We start from the raw sequence: 21,051 nt of genomic DNA, 5'->3' as shown, positions 1-21,051 counted from the left end.
AAATCTATACAGAGATTTTTGGGTTTTGCCAATTATTACAGGAAATTCATTAAGAATTTTTCTGTAATTGTTAAGCCTCTAACCGATCTCACCAGGAAAGGTGCGAATACGGTCCAATGGACTACTGAGGCCATTGAAGCGTTTAAGTATCTCAAAGAGAGGTTCAGTTCAGCCCATCCTTATGCAGCTGATGAGACCAAGCCTTTTTTGGTCGAGGTCGATGCTTCATCGGTGGGGGTCGGAGCTGTTTTGTCTCAGGAGAACAGGGATGGAGTACATCCTTGTGCCTTCTTTTTGAAAAATTTTTCGGAAACCGAATTGAATTATGATGTTGGAAATCGGGAATTGCTGGCTATTAAACTCGCGTTTGAACATTGGCGTCATTTTTTGGAGGGCGCTAGATTTCCTATTCAGGTTTTCACAGATCATAAGAATTTGCTCTATCTAGATGCTGCCAAGCGTTTGAATGCCCGTCAAGCTAGGTGGGCACTTTTTTTTCTTGGTTTCATTTTTCTGTTACCTATATCCCTGGTACTAAGAATGTTAAAGCCAATGCTTTATCTTACAGCTTCTCTCCTGCGGTCGGTGCAGAGGAGGAGGAGAACATTTTACAGAAAGGAGTTGTGGTGGCGGCATTGGACTCCGTTTTGGAGAATGGGATTCTGAAAGCTCAAGATGATGCTCCATCTAACACTCCCCATGGGAGGTTGTTCGTGCCTAGAACCTTTAGGAGAGATTTGTTTGTGGAGTGTCATGAGTCTCGGTTGGCACGTCATCCAGGAATTTCTGAGACTAAGAGACTTATCAGTCGCAGTTTTTGGTGGTCTGGATAGCAGAAAGAAGTCATCAAGTGGGTGCGTCAGTGTACTGTGTGTGCTAGGTCAAAGGCTTCACATCCTCCTGCTGCGGGGTTGCTTTGCCCTCTGGAGGTTCCTAGTGCACCTTGGACGCATCTCACTATGGATTTTATTACTGATCTTCCTGTGTCTGAGGGTTTTACTGTCATCTGGGTGGTCGTGGACCGTTTTAGTAAGATGTGTCATTTGGTTCCATTCATTAAGTTGCCCTGCGCCAAGACACTTGCTAAGGCGTTTGTTAAGCAGATTGTCAAGCTTCATGGCGTTACCACAGATATTGTTTCTGATAGAGCAGAGGTCCCCAACCTTTTTTGCACCAGGGACCGGCTTTAAGCAAGACCAGTTTTCCATGGCCCGGTGGGGGTGGGGGCGGGGCTTTGGTTATATGGGGGTGGGGTTATGGAGGGGTGGAGCTGTATGGGGAGGATGCTGGCGGGACCTCAGTGTACAGCGCTGCTAAGTAGCAGCATTGTACATTGAGCGTCAGTGTATACAGCGCTGCTGCTTAGCAGCGCTACACACTGAACACCGGTACCGGGAGCCGCGTCACTGAAGCCAGTCTGCTGCCCCAGCACGCCCCACATAACATGTTCTGCCGGGGGCGTGTCAGTGAGGAGAGCCTGCCGCCCCACCCCGTCAGGAACACACCATGCTGTGCAGGAGGGCCGCGTCACTAAGACCTGCCCCGTGACGTACAACAGGTACCATGCTGTGCTGTGGAGGGCTGCGTCACTAAGACCCGCCCGACGCCCCACCCCGTCCTGCATAATGTTCTCTGCCGGGAGCTGCGAGCTGTCACGGCTATGGCAGAAAACATTATAAATCCACACAGAGCGAGCTCTGACCAGGCGCAGGGCCGCGGAGCTAGCTGTCAGCGGCGCCGCGGACCGGCTGAAAAACCCCAACGGCCCGGTCCTGGTCCGCGGACCGGCGGTTGGGGACCTCTGTGATAGAGGACCTCAGTCTGTGGCTCGCTTTTGGCGTCCTTTTTGTGACAGGTTGGGAGTCCATTGCCATTTTCATCTGGGTATCATCCTGAGTCTAATGGACAGACTTAAAGAAAGAACCAGGATGTAGAACAGTGTTTGCGATATTTTGTGGCGGACAATCAAGAGGTGTGGTCCGAGTTTCTGCCTCTCGCAGAATTTGCTCTTAACAATCATACATCCTCCTCTGCTGGGTGTTCTCCTTTTTTTTGTTGTACTGGGAGACATCCGTCTTTTGGTTCATTCTCCAAATTGGGGTCGGCGGTGCCGGAGGAGAATTTTTCCGGTGATTTGGAGAGCGTTTGGACTAATGTACGTTGCAACCTTCAAGAGGCTAACAAGAAGTCCAATAAGTATTTTGACAGGAAACGAAAGGAGGTTTTGTTTATTGTGGGTGACATGGTTTGGTTGTCCTCAAGGAACCTGCGGTTGAGGATTCCCTCTAAAAAGCTGGGTCCTAAGTTTGTGAGTCCATTTAAAGTGCTTCAGGTTGTTAACCCATCTGCGGTTAGGTTGGATGTTCCTACTTCCTGGAAGATTAATCCTGTGTTTCATGTTTCCTTGTTGAAAAAGGCGGATGTATCTGATAGGGACGCCACTGTCTCAGTTCCTCCTGTGGTGGAAGATGGGGAATATGAAATTTCACGTATCTTGAATTCAAGATGGCATAGAGGGAGATTGCAGTATCTTGTCTCCTGGAAGGGTTTCGGTCCCGAAGACAACTCCTGGGTAAGGGCGGATGATGTCTCTGCTCCTAGGCTTGTTAGAGCTTTTCACAAGAGGTTTCCGGATAGGCCTGGGCCTGTAGGATCCTCTTAAAAGAGGGGGTACTGTTAGAACCCTCCTGTTTGTTTTTTCCATCTTGTGTTTTGCAGTTTACGTGACCATCAGCCTTTATATTCCAGCTCCGCATTTTTCGCTGTGCTGGACTTCAGTGTTATTTGACTGTTTTGCTAGCCAGGTGCTTCGGTGCCTGTCTCTCAGTACGCTTGGTCCTTTGGGACATCTAGTATCTTTTTCTCAGTTTATTTTTTGTTTTCTGCAACAACTTTCTCTAATCAGGAGGTGTCCCTTTTTTGTTCCAGTCCTTAGTTCTTTTAGGGACCCCTTCCCTTTATTCTATAGGTCTTCGTTCAGACTAGCCTAGGACTAAGGCGGGTCTGTTCGCTAGGAACAGGCAGCACGCTACATCAAAGTCTTACTGTAGGGAAAGCTTTCCCCTTCTTTCCTTAGCTCTTGTTGCAGATCATAACAATTACCCCTGAAAATCTGCATTTTACGGTAATTTCCTTACCTGGTTGTCTATGGATACGTCCTATAATTTTTTTATGACAGGTCGCACATGCTCAATATTTTCAGTCATGGCTGAAAGTGTTGGCACCCTTGAAATTGCTCCAGAAAATGAAGTATTTCTCCCAGAAAATTATTGCAATTAAACATATTTTGTTATACACTGTTTATTTCCTTTGTGTGAATTGGAAAAAAAAAAAAAAGAGAACAAAAGGCAAATTGGACATGATTTCACACAAAACCCCCAAAATGGGCCAGACAAAAGAGTTGGTACCCTCAACTTAATATTTGGTTGCACACCCTTTGGGATAAATAACTGCAATCTATTGCCCCCTATAGCCATCCACAAGCTTCTTACACTCCTTCGTCAATGACTGCATCTGCTATTATTCTAGCAGTGTTACTGTGTGCAGGGGCGCAGTGTTGCGGCGCAGGGGCGCAGTGTATGCATAGCTGCTCCATCCTCACTGCACAGGGTGGACATGGACGTCGGCTCCAGTCAAAGGAGGAACAGCTATTCTCCACCCTGATGGTGCCGCTTGGCTACATGACAGATGCAGCAGAACGAGAAGGACCAACCACTAAAGGTTTTCCCCATTAAAAGCATGACTATTTCTGTCCATATTTGCTATAATAACGTCTAACTGTATTTGTTGACCATAACAACCAGAGTGCAGCTTTCATTTTTTAATTAGCGCTAGTGAAATGTAAGCTGTCCTGTGATTGGTTACTATGGGCAACATAAAAGCAAGGAGAGCACACATAAGGGAAATATATCTAAAACACATACAGAATTCTTTGGTGGAGGAATATTAACCTATACACAGGGTGGTGGGGACAGAAAATAATTACACTTATTGATATAACCATTAATAAATAATAAAATAAACTGTTGTAAATGTACTTTGACCCCAGATGAAGCTGCTGCGAAACGCACATTGGGTGTTTGGTGCGTGAGGTATGGTATTTAAGGAATCAGTTTTTTTTTACAAGGGTGACTTTTGGTCCCTTGTGATCTGCCCTGCTTTTGACTGTTACTTTTGATAATTAGTGTTTACATCCTCACATTCCTTTACAGCATATACTTTTTTCTATACAATTTGCTGGCTCACCTGCCATTTTTTCCATGTGTCTATGTATTCTGGCATTTGTATGTTTTTTTAGGAGAAGCAGCAGCTGCTGCTGGGAAATGTAGTTTACAGTGGTCACATGGTCAGCACTGAGGGACCACCCACCAAGCAGAGATGAAGCTATGCAGAAGTGGAGCCAAAATGAGGTGTAATAATGTAACCAATGAGCACCTGAAGGCAGGGCCGGGTTACTTTAAATAGGTTATTCAGTTACAAGGAGTTTGGAAAAAAAAAATAGACTCTGGGATAATCCCTTTAAGGATAAGGTGAGTTCCCAGAGATTTGGGGAGACATTTGCCTAGCCTGGCAAATTCTAATTTCAAAAGATTCGATCACCTCTAATTTGGTTACATCTTTACCTCTAACGTGTGGAGGAGTGAATACCTGAAATATAAGTTTATGTCCCTTGCTTAAAGATATATGTTAGTTGAGTTTTGTTTTTCTGTTTAACTTTCTTGTTGTCTTGCAACTCTTTCCATGAGATTGCTGTATTTATAATGTCTCGCAGAAACAAACCTACCAATCTCCGCTGCAGAAAGGAGAACTTTTGAGGACTGTGTTTTGGTCCTTGACTATATCTCCCCCTAGTGTTATCTTCCATAATTACAGTGTAATCTGCCATTACCTACCAGTATGTTGTGTGATTCAAGCCTAAATTACATTTAAAATATGTCCAATGGATGCAGTAATCACATTTGTGAACTGTCCATACATGTCATGTTTAGATTACACAGCCCGATAACGTGAGAGGCCGCGGCACCGGCTGCAGGTCCTTATCATACATATAACCTAAGTCATTGTACCGGGCAATGCAGAGAGGTTACATAAGTTTAAAATCACTTTAAAAGTGAATCTGTAAGCAGGATTTACCCCTGTAATGCACCACCAGTACAGCATTAGCTTCCTTATTCATTCATTATCATGCCCATATTATACCCCAGCAATTTGGAAAAAATGTTTCATTTTGAACAATTGTATTCTTCCAACTTTGTAGCACAACTGGAGTGAGAATCGCACCTTTTTTGTGGCTTTCTAAAAAAGTTAGGATTCATAAATCTGGTGAGGGAATATATGTACCCCAGCATTAAAAAAGTGCGAGAACTGCATAAAAAAATAAAGCCACCCACAATTGCTCTTTTAGTTGACAGAAGTCCCCTCAGACACTCGATGGTTTCAGAATGGGGTGTCACAAGCTCATACAGGTGTGATGGTTAGGTGGGCACATACCTTTTGTAAACTGTGACAAAACAAATGGTGCAGTGGGTAAGAATAGGATTTTTTTTTATCTGTTTGTCTGAATGTGAAAACTACTTGTACAAAACATCACAGCGACACTTTACAAACAGGCTTTAATTTGGTTTTAAAATGAAAAATAAATACTTTCCACATGTTATTGCATCCTATTCAAGAACAAAATAAAAATACAACCCTGCAGTAACGTTATTGGGAGGCAATCACTAGGAGCACAGCCTGACAGATGCCCCCGCATCCAGCACCGCAGACCGCCTGCTCACTCGCTGTCCTGGGAGGGGATGTGGGACACGTCATATAACCCTGGGCTCTTCAATCCGATTGTTTCAAAGCTGTCGCCCAGGTGTCATTACAGGGGGCCGTGGGAACAAGCCATCCAGGGGGAACACTGCTGCCATCAGGATGGTCAGGGGGAACCAAGAATTGATCCCACTCATGTCTAAATGAAGGAAAATGGTAAAAATGTTGATTCTGGACAAAAAAAAGTTTTACTTTATTTTACTTACAATACAGTTTAAAGAAAGCAATGTTAAATGAGGCAAAGTTCAAAAAGCACTTTCGTGGGTGTCTTTAACCCCTTCACAAAATTTGACACCTATATGTCATGGTCAGATAGTGATTACTGATCGATGACGTATAGGTACGTCATGGTGACCGTGCACGGCGCAGAAGCTGTGCACAAGCGATTGGCGCAAGGAGCTTACGTGATAGCAGAGCCCCAGCCCCACCCCGGGCTGATTAACTCCTAAATGTAGAGATCGCAACATTTAAGAGGCTGGGAAATAGAGGGGGCTCCCTCTCTCATCCAATCTGTGCCCCAGTGATGTCATCGTAAGGGTCCGATCACCGTCATGGCAACCCTGTTAGACCATGGTCAAAACGGCTTATGTCAGTGCAGCACTGACAGGTGTAATACAGTGCTGGTGCATTGCACAGCATTACATCAGCGATAAAACTACTAAAAGTTAAAGTCGCATAGAGGAACTAAGTAATAAAGGGGTGGAAAAAAAAAGGAGAATTTTTTTTGTTTGAAAATTCCACGTTACTGGTAACAAAGGCTCTGGAAAAGCAACATGGCTCCTCGCCCTCCAGAAGCCCCAGTGTGCCTAAACCACATTTAGCATCCACATGTTTGGCATTTCTGTAGTGATGAGAGCCTGCTTAATTTACGGGTGCATGTCTCCAGGAGCACGAGCTGAACACAACGTACGGGCAGTACAACGTACGGGCAGAACCACACTATTAATATCTACAATTAGCACAAGGTGTGTAACCTTTTTGTGCATGTGCTTTTCATACAAAGATCTCTTACACTCTGCACTTTATACCTGCAATTGTTAAAGGTGTTTAAATCCATTGTGCATGTGCTCTTTATAATAATATTAAAACTCTCTCATCTTGCACTGCACTCTATTTAAATTCATTCGTATTGTGTGTGAGTCTGGCTATTGTGCATTTGCACTTTATTTAGATCTACTGATTGTTGCTGTTTTTGCTGCTTTGACGCCTTTTTTAATTATGTTTTTTTATCATGTCTTGTCATTTTGTGTGTTTTTTAACTAATGTTTTGTCCCTTTTGGCGTCACAAATAAAATCATGTTGTTGATCTGAATTATATCTTTTGTTCACATTTTTTTTCAAGCAGTTCTTGCTTGGTGTAAATGATGTCTTGTCTGCTTGAATAGTGCTTTACGGTACACACAAATTATTCTAGTTTTGGGACGTTGCCTTGTTATTTAGGTTAAATATGGGAAATGTTATTTACGGTAATAACTATTTCGTGTGATATATCTCCCTGGGTTAAAACGCTGTCCCCGTCCACACCGCATCTTTTTGTGTATAATGTATAGTGACAGTGAGCTGTTTATCAGAGGAGGGTCTGAGGCCGGACCAGAGCTCACATGCACCGTCGTGAGACATTGATAATCTCTTGATGATAAATCATTCATTGTATGGAAACAACAGCACCCAGCCTAATAAGTGACACATCCCTGAATTGAGTGTCTTGGCCCATAAGTCATGCTGTCCTCAGATTACATAGCAAAAAACAGCTGACAAATTCCCTTTAGTGGGTTGGACATTGACTTTAAGGGTAGCTATCTATAGGTGGAAGTAGAGAGAATGTTTTCTTCCTTCTGGACGATAGCTCATTTATATACTTTGTCCTAGAGAACATTGTCTGTCAGATTCCCTGCAACAACTGAAACCCCATAATGATAAGCAGGACCTTCCAAGTCCTGTGTCATAAAACCAAAACATATAAAACTGCCATAACCTAAAATTTCACTCAACATGCTCATAATTACTACGTCAATCATGCCTGACGCCAACTGCTGGGTGCAAGTAGGATCTGTTCAATTCAGAGGTGTCAATACTTGCACCACATCTCCAATGGAACATGCCAGTATATGCAATGTCTAAAAAACTCACCGGATTTGGACGAGGGACACAACGGAGTGTTCAGCTTGTAGGTAATATTGACGAAATGGCTGTAGAGGGTGCAGACTGGGCAGAGACTCTAAGAAGATAAAGGAAGACATGAGAGTGAGATGGTCCGATACAAAGAGTAACCAAAAGTCATCATACATTGTATAGGGAAGACAATACTGTATACATAATAGCAAGAACAGCGGTAATTATCCTATGTCACAATGTATATTGCTGATATAATCAATCTAGCATCCTGCCAACAGATTATTTGACCCTCGCGCTGGTATTCTGTAGACTATTCACTATACAAATGCAATATTTCACTCAAGATCAGACGTGAACAGAAATGATTGCAATTATGTGTCCTGGGGATTTTTGCCTTCTTCTGGATCAACAGATTTAGGTATAGGGACTTTAGTAATACCATTATTAGAATCACAAGAGTAATACAAAATGTAAAACTAATTAAAAAAATTATAAACGGGTACATTTTTAATTGTGATAGTGCAGCAATAACAAAAAAGGTAATAATAATACATTTGTGAGGCCTAATCCCAGTAAGTTAGTGTAGTGTTAGTGTAGGGAGTACAATTGGGGAAGGAAGGTTGAATTTGATGGACCTAAGTCTTTATTCAACCTACATTACTATGTTACTATTTATTTTCAGGCAGGAAGAGAAAAAAATAATCTCTCATGCAATGGGTAAGAGGCCTGACAGTCACAGACCTGTGTCCCCAAACAGTATGCCGTCTAGCTCTCGCTGCTTCTGCAATGTTCTCTCCCTTTCCTTCCTTAGTCTCCTGTCCTTCGCTCTCTGTCGCTCTTCCTCTTGCTCTCCTTCCAGTATGACCCTCAGAGTCTTCTCTTCTGCGTCGTATAAAGCACTTCGCTTGTGCACCATCGTTCGAAGCCTGTTTATATGATTTGTGAATGTTTCGTCGGCGGACGGTGGTGGAGAGACACCTGGAAATAAAGCTGTGGTTAAAGAGGTTGTCCATTACTTTTACAATGATAACCTTTTCTTAGGATAGGTCACCAATGTCTAATCGGCCGGAGTCCAACACCCGGCACTCAGCTGTTATCGGTGTTGGCTGCAAGTACTCACTTGCAGATGTGCTCCATCTTCAGATAGTAGCGGCAGCTGGGTACAACACATTCGTCTCCTACTGATTTGAATAGGAGGCGGATGTGTAGTACCAAGCTGACGCCACTATCAGAAGAAGGAGCAGCTCAGCAAGTGAATACTTTTGGCCGGTGGCCGCCGCTGCCGACAACGATAACAGCTGATCAGTGGGAGTGCCGGACCCCGGCTGATCAGACATTCATGACCTATCCTAAAGATAGGCCATCAATGTAAAAGTAGTGGACAACCTCTTTAAAGATCGGTTGTAATAACAGAAGCTCAGCAAGTGCTGCCAAAATGCAAACGTTGTATTAATATTTCTAAGGTGTTTCCGTAAGCTGCCTTTCTGAAGAAAGTTATACTAAGAAAAGAAACTTCATAAAGACCTAGATTCCCCCCTACCTTTTCTTCCAGCAGCTTCTTTTCTCAGTTTCCGAAGTTTCTCCAAAGACTTTAAAACATCTAGCATTTTTTTTACGTCATTTTGCTTCTTCCTCACCTCCCCCAGCACACCGTCAGCGGTGGCTTTCAGCTCTCGTTCCTGTAACGAGCAAGAATAAAATATAACACCAAAGTCACAAGAAAGAAGACTCCACTGAAATCAAGAAGAGATTTTCATGTCAACATAAAATAGGTGATATTTGTGCAGAAAAGTCATAGTAACACCCACAGGGGGCATCTTCACTACCCTCTTCATTCATGGAATTGGTTAAAAAAGGGAAAATATCAGTAATACGTATTAGGTTAATGCTTAACAAGCAACTTTATAATACAGCGGGAGGTGTTGAACAAGTCACCAATATTCTAAATTAATCTATGTGTAAAGGTGCTATTGACATGAAATTCTCACCAGATGTCGATAACAACCCATCCAATCCACACAGGCAAAGAAATCACCATAGATGTCCATAAATTAAGTTATATGCAATAATGAGAAATGACGCAGGAAAAAAGTATTGAAGCTTTAGAAATATATTTACTTAAAAAATTGGTAACATATTCAATACTTATTTCAGCTGCTGTATATAAAAGAAAGTTTCTAAATACACTCGCTGCCCATGGCTAAGGTGGTAACTGCAGAGCTAAACAATCTATTCCAACACGTTACATGGACAGCGATTCCAATGTGCACTAAATAATGACTTTCTGTCCGGTGGTACTGCAGAGAAACAATACAGGTAATTGGGGACATGGACTACAAGTTTTAAGTTGGGAGACTTCTACTACTGAGGGGAGCTCTATTGTCACGTACTGTTCGGAGGCAGAGGAGGGCAAAATACCAAGTGTAGGGCTAAACTCTCACATCCCTGGTGCAACTTGGCCCTCCAGCAGGTCACTGCTGGCTCCTAAAAATGCAAGCAATTTTCCAAACTTGACAAAGGGTTCTTCTCAACATGATGGTTACAATTGCAAAGTGCTTGTAAAAACAAGAAACTGCAATTTAAAATGGAATTTTCCATTTTATTTTTCACTGCTTGCTACATAGGCTATCGGCAGTCTATAAATGAAGGCCACTGTCCTAGGCCAGGAGTGCAGCGCATACATGTCAAACTCTGGCCCGCGACATCAGAACCACCACCCCTATGAGGGGTCATTATTCTGTACGGAGGACTATGTGAGGCCCATTATTCTGTATGAAGGACTATGTGAGGCTCATTATTCTGTATACTTGTTGGTCCGCGACTTTGTCCAAGTTTTTAATTTTGGCCCTGTGTGTGTTTGAGTTTGACATCCCTGCAATAGAGCTTGCTAGTGCTTGAGCACCACTGCGCTCCTCTGATGCTTTGAGTATGGGAGATGGCACAGTACAGACAGGAGGACGTCTCTATATCGCTGGTCCGAACTGTCAATCAAGTAGAAATGCTCCTCCATCACAACCCCCTTGCAAGCAGGAAGCCAGGAATCATGGAAGTGGTGCACTCCAGAAGATTTAGGCAACTCCTGCTCAAATGCAGCAGAAATCTTGTATGGTGATCCTATATATCTGGATGGCGACTTTCAGAAATCCATGTGCTCGCTGCCCAAACTATATCATTGAGATGGACAGACTGCCAGCTGCAGAACGTTTTAGAACAAATTTGCTGTATCTCAATCTAACCTTGCGGTAACTACTAAGCTCAATACCATTGTAGTGTAAAAGGAAAAGCCTATGTCCACTAAACCAGGTAGACAGAGGATATAAACCATGCAGACACCCACCCGTTTCTTCTCCTCTACTTTCTGGATACACTGCATCCTCCACAAGTCAATGCTAGCCTCCTTTTCCGCAGATCGCTCTAATGCCTCCTTTTCTTCCTCAGTTGCTTGTCTCCTGCGCTGCCAGCGAAGCCTTTTCTTGTGCACTACATCTAATTTCCTCTTGACTCCCTGGATATAGCCTGGCTTCTCCAGCTCCTTCAGTTTCTTCTCCAAATCTACCCGAATATCTGCAGCTTTCTCATAATCGCGTGTCCATAGCTCTCCTTCCTTGTCATGACTTTCCATAATCTGACACAAGGAATCCAGCTGGGATACTAATCGAAAGGCGCTGTATATCAGCCCACGTGCTTCCGCTATTGAGTGAGCCTGAACCGCATCAGTCTTGGCTGGAGGCTCCTTTCTCCGACAGGATAAAAAGCTGGATAGCCAACGTACAAAAACGTCTTTATCTTCAGGTCCACCTTTCTCCATTGCCGATGACTGCCTGTCCAAACACATAAAACTGTCCTGAATATACGGGATGGACTGATCAACAAATGGGCCACCATGCTGCAGCAACAAATTTGGGTCTCTCCCATGCTGAAAAAGAAAAGGACCTTCACGCTCAAAATTTCTACCAGCAACCATTGCTGAAGGCATCAGAGGACCGAGACTTTGCTGGTTTACAAGATGCTGATGAAGATTTGTGTGTCCCTGAACACTAGGGACCCCCAGATCACCCTCAACAGATTCACAAAATCCAGCAGAGCCTGCCAGTGGGTGGGCAGCATAGGCAGGATTGGGGGGATTTCCATGCATTGGTGGTAAATGATAGTAGCCCTGCTCTGGGTTCTCGGTATACGGAGTGTTCAGTGTGGGTGCAGGCTGGATGCCTGGGGATGGCGCCCTGTAGTTGAAGGCATTCGGTCCTGTATGGGGTGACGCCCTGTAGTTGAAGGCATCCGGTACAGGAGGGGTGATCGGACGATACAATCCAGGCTGGGAAGCTCCACAGGACATAGCAGGTTGTGGCCCCTCACTCTGCAGATTACTTCCTCTGTGCGGCCCGTCATGCTGGAGACCTGCAGGTTGTCGGCCACCATGAGAATACTGAGATAACACTGGATCCGGACCTCGGAAAGGGCCAGGAGCCCCTGGATAGAAATCAGGACGCTCGCTTCTAGGCGGGGACCCTTCTGAATACCTGGGGAGCTCATGGGATACATAATGCAGCCCCCCGGACAGGCTTATATTGTCCCGGCTCTTTGCTTCTTGAGGAGCTGCAGGTGAGCACTGCTGGGGTCTTCCCACCTGTGGGGGCTGTGCGGTGCCATGATGGGGGGCATTGTACTGTGGGGGCTGTGCGGTGCCATGAAAGAGGGCATTGTAATGTGGGGGCTGTGCGGTGCCATGATGGGGGGCATTGTACTGAGGGGGCCCCGCTGCAGGCTGCTGGCCTGGAGTCAGCATTGTGCCACCATTGCCGTAGTGATCGGCAGCTCTGTGCAGGGTGCCAGGGGGTATCCGGGGCTCCGGCCCCATGTCCTGCGGGTGCGGTATGCCGGGCCTCGGGCCCCCGAGTGGGAACACGTCTGGCGGCGGGAGGCCGGGCTGTAGCAGCCCCCCGGGCTGTAGCGGCCCCGGCAGTGTGACCCCTCCCCGGCTGTCTGTGGACGGAGCTCTCTGCTCGGGCCCGTCCTGTGCAGCTCTGTCCGGCGGCCCAGCATCGTACGGAGGCCTGAGCTCCCAGGGGCCGGGCCGCTGTGCTCCGCCGTCCGGGTAGTAGTCTCTGGGGTGAGGCTCTCCATGCTGAGGACCGCTCCGTGACGGCGGATACTGCGGGAACCTCGGAGGACCTTGTGCCGGGTGGTCGCCATAGTGAGGTCTATCCCACGTCCCAGTCACCGGCGGACGCTGCCTCCTCTCCATGATAACAAGGAAGTGAGGACTAGGAAGGGGCAAAGCAGCGACACCGTGCGGACAGGAGGAAGCGCTGCCTTGTGTCAAAACAGAGGCGCTCAGAAGTGACACCTGGCGGCGGGAGCCCCGCACTGCATTATCATTCAAGCCTCAGCACCATCCCAGGTCCCTGAGCCCCCACACAGGACTAGTGCCCCCACATCCAGTAATAATGCATCCACACAAAAGACCTGTGCTGTGGGGTTCAGCACTGCAGGTGCCACCATTGCGTCTGCTCCACTGAGACAGGCAGCAAAGGCCGAAATGCTGGGCAGCATAGTGGCTCAGTGGTTAGTATTGTTACGTAGCAGTGCTGGGGGCCTGGGTTCAAAACCCACCAAGCACAACATCTGCAAGGAGTTTGTATGTTCTCCCCGTCTTTGCATGGGTTTCCTCTGGATTTTCTGGTTTCCTCCCACACTCCAAACACATATTGATAGAGAATGTACATTTTGAGCCCCAATGGGGACAGTGCCGATAATGTCTGTACAGCGCTGTGGAATATGATAGCGCTATATAAGCAAAAAAAAAACAAAAACCATGCAATAATAATTGTGGCCCATAGACTTTGGCTTCAATTCTGTGCACTGTATTTCCCATGTTGAACTGGACACAGGATGTAACTATGGCTCCAGAGCAGAATATATTGTTTTTTTTACCTTTCCTGCTCAGTTGCAAAGTATTTGGCACCTAATGAGTTAATTTTCTTTAAGTCCAAGGTGAGTGTTACTAGATAGTTTTCAATGAGGGCATGTACTTCTCACTATATGATGCTGACCAGTCATAAGCAGGCCAGTGTGAGGACGCTTGTCAGCCATGCAATGCTCCTATGGCAAATTAAACATGCAAATTGCCTTTTCAGAAAGGAAAAAGACAGGAACTCTAGTGCCACCTATTGGAAGAAGCAATCCTAAAAGTCAATGTTGACCCTTTAACAAGCCTCTTTTCTTCCTCTCTGAAGATGCAATTTGCATTTTTAATTTCCCAGAGGAGCATTGGAGGGCTTATAAACCTCCTCACACTGGCATGCCAGGATAGGAATGTCACTTACTACAAGGAGAAACGTTACCTCTTAGAGCCCAGTCAGAAGCCTCTCACCAAACAGCAAATCAGATTTCATGCTTTGCATTGACGAGGGGCAATTCCCCAAAATACTGTGTCTGCAAATTGAGAGTCTAGCTTTTATTCTAAATCATGCGGTAAGGCTTAATAAAAGGTCAATGGTGGCTTTTAGAATTGCTACTTCCAATAGGTGGCGCTACAGATCAAGTTCTCTTCCTCTCGGAGGAGGCAAATTGCACAATCATAAGCTGGCAGCAATACTCAAAAGGAAAGACCAACCCCCCTCCACCATCATAGCTGAGAGCTGATATCTGTGTGACATTTAATGACAAGACAGCCTGGTCTAACCCCCTGCATGAGTCAATGTGGAGAGGAAGCACAGCTGAGTTTAGCTGTGTCACATTACAAACCCTTCTATCAGTTCTCCTCTCCCAACACTGTCACCTCTACTATATCTCCAGCCAGGCTGTGTGGGTATACATGTCAGTAATCACACTAATATCTGCTATGCAAAATACTTTGATCGCTAATATTTCCGCAATGGAAAGGCAAAATTTAAAATAATAATAAAAAAACCTTATTCCACTTTGCAGCCATTATTACATTCCATTTTCAGCTCAACATGAAACATTGGGTGAGATAACCTCTTTAAAATCATCAGAATTAAGTGTTTTCACATTTATTTTTTTTTACATTTGTGTTTCAGTTCTATTCTTTATAAATTGTATTTTTAAAAATTCAAAAGAAAAAGAGGAGGGAGGTAAAATGTCGCAGACTGTGGTCACAAGGGGCAGATGCAAGATTGCAGTACACCAACTCTCATTCTGCCCAGCAGGACACTGATCAGCAGCTAAATCCAGCTACTTATTCTTATAGCTTCCTAGTCTCGTAATATTATGTATTAGGAGGGGTTATACCAGAGGAGCAGATTCCAGCAGCAAAACGCCTCATTTACATATACAGCATATTATTTAAAACTTTTTTCTTAATAGCCATATTTTGGAAACCATCAATTTTTTTTTTTTTTTTTTTAAATACAAGATATATACCCATCCCCCAATAATTGCTCGTCTTTAACACCTTAAGGACTAGACTTAAAAGGGCCTTAATGTCTACACATGTTTTCATTGTTACACTGCAGGAGCCATAAAACCATCAAGCCTTAAAGATAAGCCCTCATACGGCTAAGTCTACATTTTTTACCCAAAAATCTGTATGTCATTGCCACCATATTTGGGTACACACAACCTAATACCAAACGTTTATTAACTTTCTGGGAAGAAATAGAAAGAAAAAACAAAAACAACCTGCTATAGTTTTTTAAATTTTTTTTTTTAGTTTACGCTTTTCATGTGCTGCATAAAGTGCTTACGTTATTCTGTGTATGAGCACGACTACAGTAATATCTAATTTATGTCATTTTGCTTATTTATTGTATAAAAGTAAGAAAACATTCTGTTGAAAAAAAAATAATAATTTGTTATTATATCGCCACGTTCTGAGAGTCATAACTAATACTCTTCTGGCAACAGAACTAAGTCAGGTCTTTTTTTTTTTTTTGCTGCACGCCAAAAAATGTAGGTTTTCATTGGTCCCATTTTTGGGTAGATATAAAAGTGATCAAAAAATTGTATTACTTTTTGGGAGGGGGAATTAAAAAAAATAAATAAATACAATTATTATACAAAGAAAGTAACTTGGCACTCGAAGTAATGTGAAGAAAAGTTCAGTTTTTTATTATGCATTCAAGTGATTAGTTGAATGTTTTCGGTCTATAAAAGACCTTCATCAGAACAGAATGCCGGCGTATTGGAACCCCCAGAAAAAATAGCGCATCTGGTAAAGCGATCAGCGTCGCAAGAAGAGCGCTATCAACTAATCATTTGAATGCATAATAAAAACAGAACTTTTCTTTACACTACTTCAAGTGCCAAGTTACTTTCTTTTATTACGTAGGGGCTGGATGCCCTACTTGCGCACCAAGAACAATTAGCTGCATGAGTGCCATCTATTACTTGAAATACAATTATACACTGCTCATAAAAATAAAGGGAACACTTAAACAACAGAATATAACTCCAAGTAAATCAAACTTCTGTGAAATCAAACTGTCCACTTAGGTAGCAACACTGATTGACAATCAATTTCACATGCTGTTGTGCAAATGGAATACACAATAGATGAAAATTATTGGCAATTATCAGGACACCCTCAATAAAGGAGTGGTTCTGCAGGTGGGGACCACAGATCACATCTCAGTACCAATGCTTTCTGGCTGATGTTTTGGTCACTTTTGAATGTTGGTTGTGCTTTCACACTCGTGGTAGCATGAGACGGACTCTACAACCCACAGAAGTTGCTCAGGTAGTGCTGCTCATCCAGGATGGCACATTAATGCGAGCTGTGACAAGAAGGTTTGTGTGTCTGTCAGCGTAGTGTCCAGAGGCTGGAGGCGCTACCAGGAGACAGGCCAGTACACCAGGAGACGTGGAGGGGGTCGTAGGAGGGAAACAACCCGGCAGCATGACCGCTACCTCCGCCTTTGTGCAAGGAGAAACAGGAGGAGCACTGCCAGAGCCCTGCAAAATGGCCTCCAGCAGGCTACAAATGTGCATGTGTCTGCACAAACAGTTAGAAACAGACTCCATGAGGGTGGTATGAGGGCCCGATGTCCACAGATGGGGGTTGTGCTCACAGCCCAACACCGTGCCAGGACACTTGGCATTTGCCACAGAACACCAGGATTGGCAAAATCGCCATTGGCACCCTGTGCTCTTCACAGATGAAAGCAGGTTCACACTGAGCACATGTGACAGACGTGACAGAGTCTGGAGACGTCGTGGAGAGCGATCTCCTGCCTGCAACATCCTTCAGCATGACCAGTTTGGCAGTGGGTCAGTAATGGTGTGGGGTGGCATTTCTTTGGAGGGCCGCACAGCCCTCCATGTGCTCGCCAGAGGTAGCCTGACTGCCATTAGGTACCGAGATGATATCCTCAGACCCCTTGTGAGACCATATGCTGGTGTGGTTGGCCCTGGGTTCCTCCTAATGCAAGACCTCATGTGGTGGACTGGTCCGCCTGTTCCCCAGACCTGAATCTGATTGAGCACATCTGGGACATCATGTCTCACTCCATCCACCAACGTCACGTTGCACCACAGACTGTTCAGGAGTTGGCGGATGCTTTAGTCCAGGTCTGAGAGGAGATCCGCAGGAGACCATCCGCAACCTCATCAGGAGCATGCCCAGGTGTTGTAGGGAAGTCATACAGGCACGTGGAGGCCACACACAATACTGAGCCTCATTTTGAGTTGTTTTAAGGACATTACATCAAAGTTAGATCAGCCTGTAGTGTGTTTTTCCACTTTAATTTTGGGGGTGACTCCAACTCCAGGCCTCCATTGGTTAATAAATTTGATTTCCATTGATGACAAAAAATATTATAAATATCACTTTTATCTCTACCCAAAAATGGGACCAATGAAAACTACATCTATATACTGTATATTAATTATACATACATATACACCACTCCATTTAGTATGATAAATCATAATGCTAAATTCATTTAAATAATATTTTTCTACAGTTACCAAAATAACCTAAGTAAAGATGTGTACACACTGTGGCGTACATATTACTTTTTTGATCACTTAATTAAATGTGGGAGGGAAACAACTAAAAAAATTATTATTACAATGGTTTTTGTATTTTTTTTTGTGCAGGGGCATTCTCTGCACAGGATAAATGGAGCTATACTTTTACAATACAGATTGATACGATTACCCAATCTTCTTTATTCTTGCATAGAAAAAAAAAATCCCTTTAAAATATTTTTTTGCTGCATCATATTCATTGAGCCATATTTTGTTTATTTTTCAAGTATGGAGTTAAATAGGGGCTTTTTTGTATAACTAGCTGGTGGGTATCATATAGCGTTAATCATTTTTACATTCTCTTGAGAATCATTTACATACATCTGGGAGGAAGAGGGGGAGGGGTAGAGACTGAGGGAAAACAAGCCGGTGGGAAGGTGCATTTAAATAGCTGGTCCTGCCTTGATGTACCGAGCGCCTGTGCTTGCTACCTCATCTGAGAGCACAATGATTTAGGAAGAGAGACCCTGAATCCAGCGATGTGTCACTTAGTTTCCTAGGTGCAGATGTTCTCACACAGAGCTGAAAAGCTGCCCCTGCCCACACCAGACCCTGTATGTACAGACAAAACCCAAGACGGAAAAAAATAAATAACAAACAAATACCCTGCTGTAAGTAAAAGCAATAGTGCATATAAATAACATAGGGTACTTGGGAAACACGGTTCTTCATTTAACCCCATAGCGCTCAATGACGGAAACTGCACGGCCTGAGCGGGTGTAAGTTACCGCTCCTTGCCATGCAGTGTCCATCGTAGCGTGTAAACACGCTGTGCCAGTACAGTGCTGACAGCAGTCTGTGACAGCTGAGCGGCAAGAGAAAGGGTGCAGGGACCTATGCCGTTGGTCCCTGCACCCAGATCGCTGCGATCGGTCAGTCAATCTGACTGATCACAGCATGATGGAGCAGGAGACGCTGAAATTTCAGCACCTGTTGCTCTATCAGTGCCGGAGCTCAGCGCTGCCAGTGGCTGTTAACCCTCTGAACACTGAAATCAAGCGCGATTGCAGCGTTCAGGAGGCAGGCAGAGTGCTGGGAGCTCCCTCTGCCTTCAGGTGGCGCCCCCTTGACGTCATCGCAGGGGCCCGACCGTTGCCATGGTGACCAGGGGGGTCATCATAGTACGGAAAGCTCCTGAGACCAATGCACAGCATTGTCTCAGAAGCTTCCTCCATATGTATAATGTACTGCAATGCTACTGCATTGCAATACATTATACCTATGAGAAAGTGAAAGGCCCATAGTGACACACACACACACACACACACTTTTAGGCAAAAAATATAAAAATAAACAAAAAAGTACACATTTGGTATCGCTGCGTCCGGAACGACCCAATCTATAAACGTGTCACACTAGTTAACCCCTTTAGTGAAGAGCAGGTTTAAAAAAAAAAAAAACCCACACAACCCATGACAAAACTGACTTATCATACCGCTGGAAAAAAGTGGAATAAAAACGCGATCAAAAAGACGGATGAAAATAAAAATGGTACCGCTGAAAACATCATCTTGTCCCGCAAACAAAAATCAAACCACCATACAGCTCCATCAGCTGAAATATTAAAAAGTTACAGCACTCAGAATAAAGCGATGCAAAAGGTAAAACTTTTATAGAAAAAATTATGTAAAAGTGCAAACACATAAAAAAATTACATAAATGTGGCACCGCTGTAAACGTACTGACCCAAAGAATAAAGCTGCCTTATCAATTTTACCACACAAGTAACAACAAAAAAATCCTGAATTGTTTTTTGTTCATTCTGCCTAGCAAAAAATCAGAATAGAAAGTGATCAAAAATTGTAATTTACCCGAAAATGGTACCAATAAAAACGGCAACGCGTCCCGCAAAAAAACAAGCGTCATACGACTGTCGGGCGAAAATTATAGCTCTCTAAATCTGGAGATGCAAACATTAGTTTTTGCAAAAAAGTATCTTTTAGTGAGTGACAGCTGTTAATCATAAAAACCCGATATGAATCTGGCATCGCTGCAATCGCACCAACCCGAAGAATAAAGTCGCCTAATCACTTTTATACTGCACGAGGAATGGCGTAAAAAAATAAATAAAACCAATTCTTCACCTGCTGCAGATTTGTTTATTCTGCCTCCCAAAGATCGCAGTATTGCTCGGCTCACATTTATCCTGCACTCTGCGCTGAGCACTTACACCGGGGCTTCCATGTAAATCTCTGAAATACGTGATTCACATGGAACCCCCCGGCAGAAGATTCCCTGTAATGAGACAGATGGAGGCACTGTGGACAGTGTCTGACCTATGATCCGGCGGTGTCCATCTTTTTAGGAGTAAATAAAAGCGCGGTCAGCCACAGTTTTGTGCACCTCTGAAAAGAAGGATAATGCTGAACAGAGGCCAGAAGGAGTCCAGAGTAACTCTGCTGCCTCATCTCATTATAGTGAATGGATCCCTCCGGGGTTTCATCGGAAATCATGTAATTTGGAGATTTAGATGGAAACCCCAAAGTACTCAGCATAGAGCGCAGGATAAATGTGATCTAAAATGTTAAGTAAAATGTTCCCAATAAAAACTTCACATAAAAGCCCCCACTCTGGCTTGTCACGGGTTAATGGAAATATAGGGGGCTTCCACCTTACGGGTAGTACGAAGGCTCTGGAAAAGCTAAATTGACTCCTCACCCCCCCCCTCAAAAGAAATTCAGCAAATTCTGTGCTCCCAAATCCAAGTCCCCCTTCCCTTCTGAGCACTGCAGTGTGTCTAAACCACATTTAATGTCCACATGTTTGGCAGGAGTATTTATTTAAAAAATGGGGTCACTTGAGGAGGGATTCTGCTCTTCTAGCATTTATGGGCTCTGTATATGGAGTCCACAAACTATTCTAAAGGAAATCTGCGCTCCAGGAGGCAAATAGCGCTCCGTCCCTTCCGAGTGTCGTGATATGGCCAAGCACTACTGTACAGCCACATATGAGGTATTGCCACATTCAGCAGAAAATTATGGGACAAATTTTGGTGCCATTTTTATCCATTATCCCACTGTGAAAATGTCAAATCTGGGGCTAAAACAGAATTTTTGCGGTAAAAATGTAATTTTTTTCCTCACTGCCCAATGGAATAAAATTCTGTGACCCACATGTGGTGTCAGTATG

At 44.1% G+C, this 21,051-nt stretch overlaps 1 protein-coding gene across 1 annotated transcript; it reads right to left on the bottom strand.

The window, feature by feature from the left end:
• Nucleotides 1–5,595: 5,595 nt before the first annotated feature.
• PDCD7 (programmed cell death 7) lies at nucleotides 5,596–13,213 on the bottom strand. The gene is made up of 5 exons (XM_073653404.1): nucleotides 11,267–13,213; nucleotides 9,470–9,608; nucleotides 8,671–8,907; nucleotides 7,945–8,032; nucleotides 5,596–5,953 (listed from the first exon to the last, which is right to left on the bottom strand). Exons 1-5 carry the CDS (start codon nucleotides 13,172–13,174, stop codon nucleotides 5,827–5,829), a joined length of 2,499 nt encoding a protein of 832 aa, XP_073509505.1. The 5' UTR covers nucleotides 13,175–13,213; the 3' UTR covers nucleotides 5,596–5,826.
• Nucleotides 13,214–21,051: the final 7,838 nt, after the last annotated feature.

The sequence above is a fragment of the Phyllobates terribilis genome, unplaced genomic scaffold (genome assembly GCF_046119375.1).
Source record: "Phyllobates terribilis strain yellow unplaced genomic scaffold, ASM4611937v1 Scaffold_11__3_contigs__length_659146591, whole genome shotgun sequence".
Lineage (NCBI taxonomy): Eukaryota > Metazoa > Chordata > Amphibia > Anura > Dendrobatidae > Phyllobates > Phyllobates terribilis.
This window is presented reverse-complemented; position numbering and strand designations above follow the sequence as displayed.

Coding starts and splice junctions, on each gene's coding strand:
- PDCD7 (XM_073653404.1), bottom strand. CDS start 13,174: ATGGAGAGGAGGCAGCGTCCGCCGGTGACTGGGACGTGGGATAGACCT. Junction 9,609..11,266: donor AAGTAGAGGAGAAGAAACGG/GTGGGTGTCTGC, acceptor TGCTCGTTACAG/GAACGAGAGCTGAAAGCCAC. Junction 5,954..7,944: donor GTGTCCCTCGTCCAAATCCG/GTGAGTTTTTTA, acceptor TCCTTCATTTAG/ACATGAGTGGGATCAATTCT.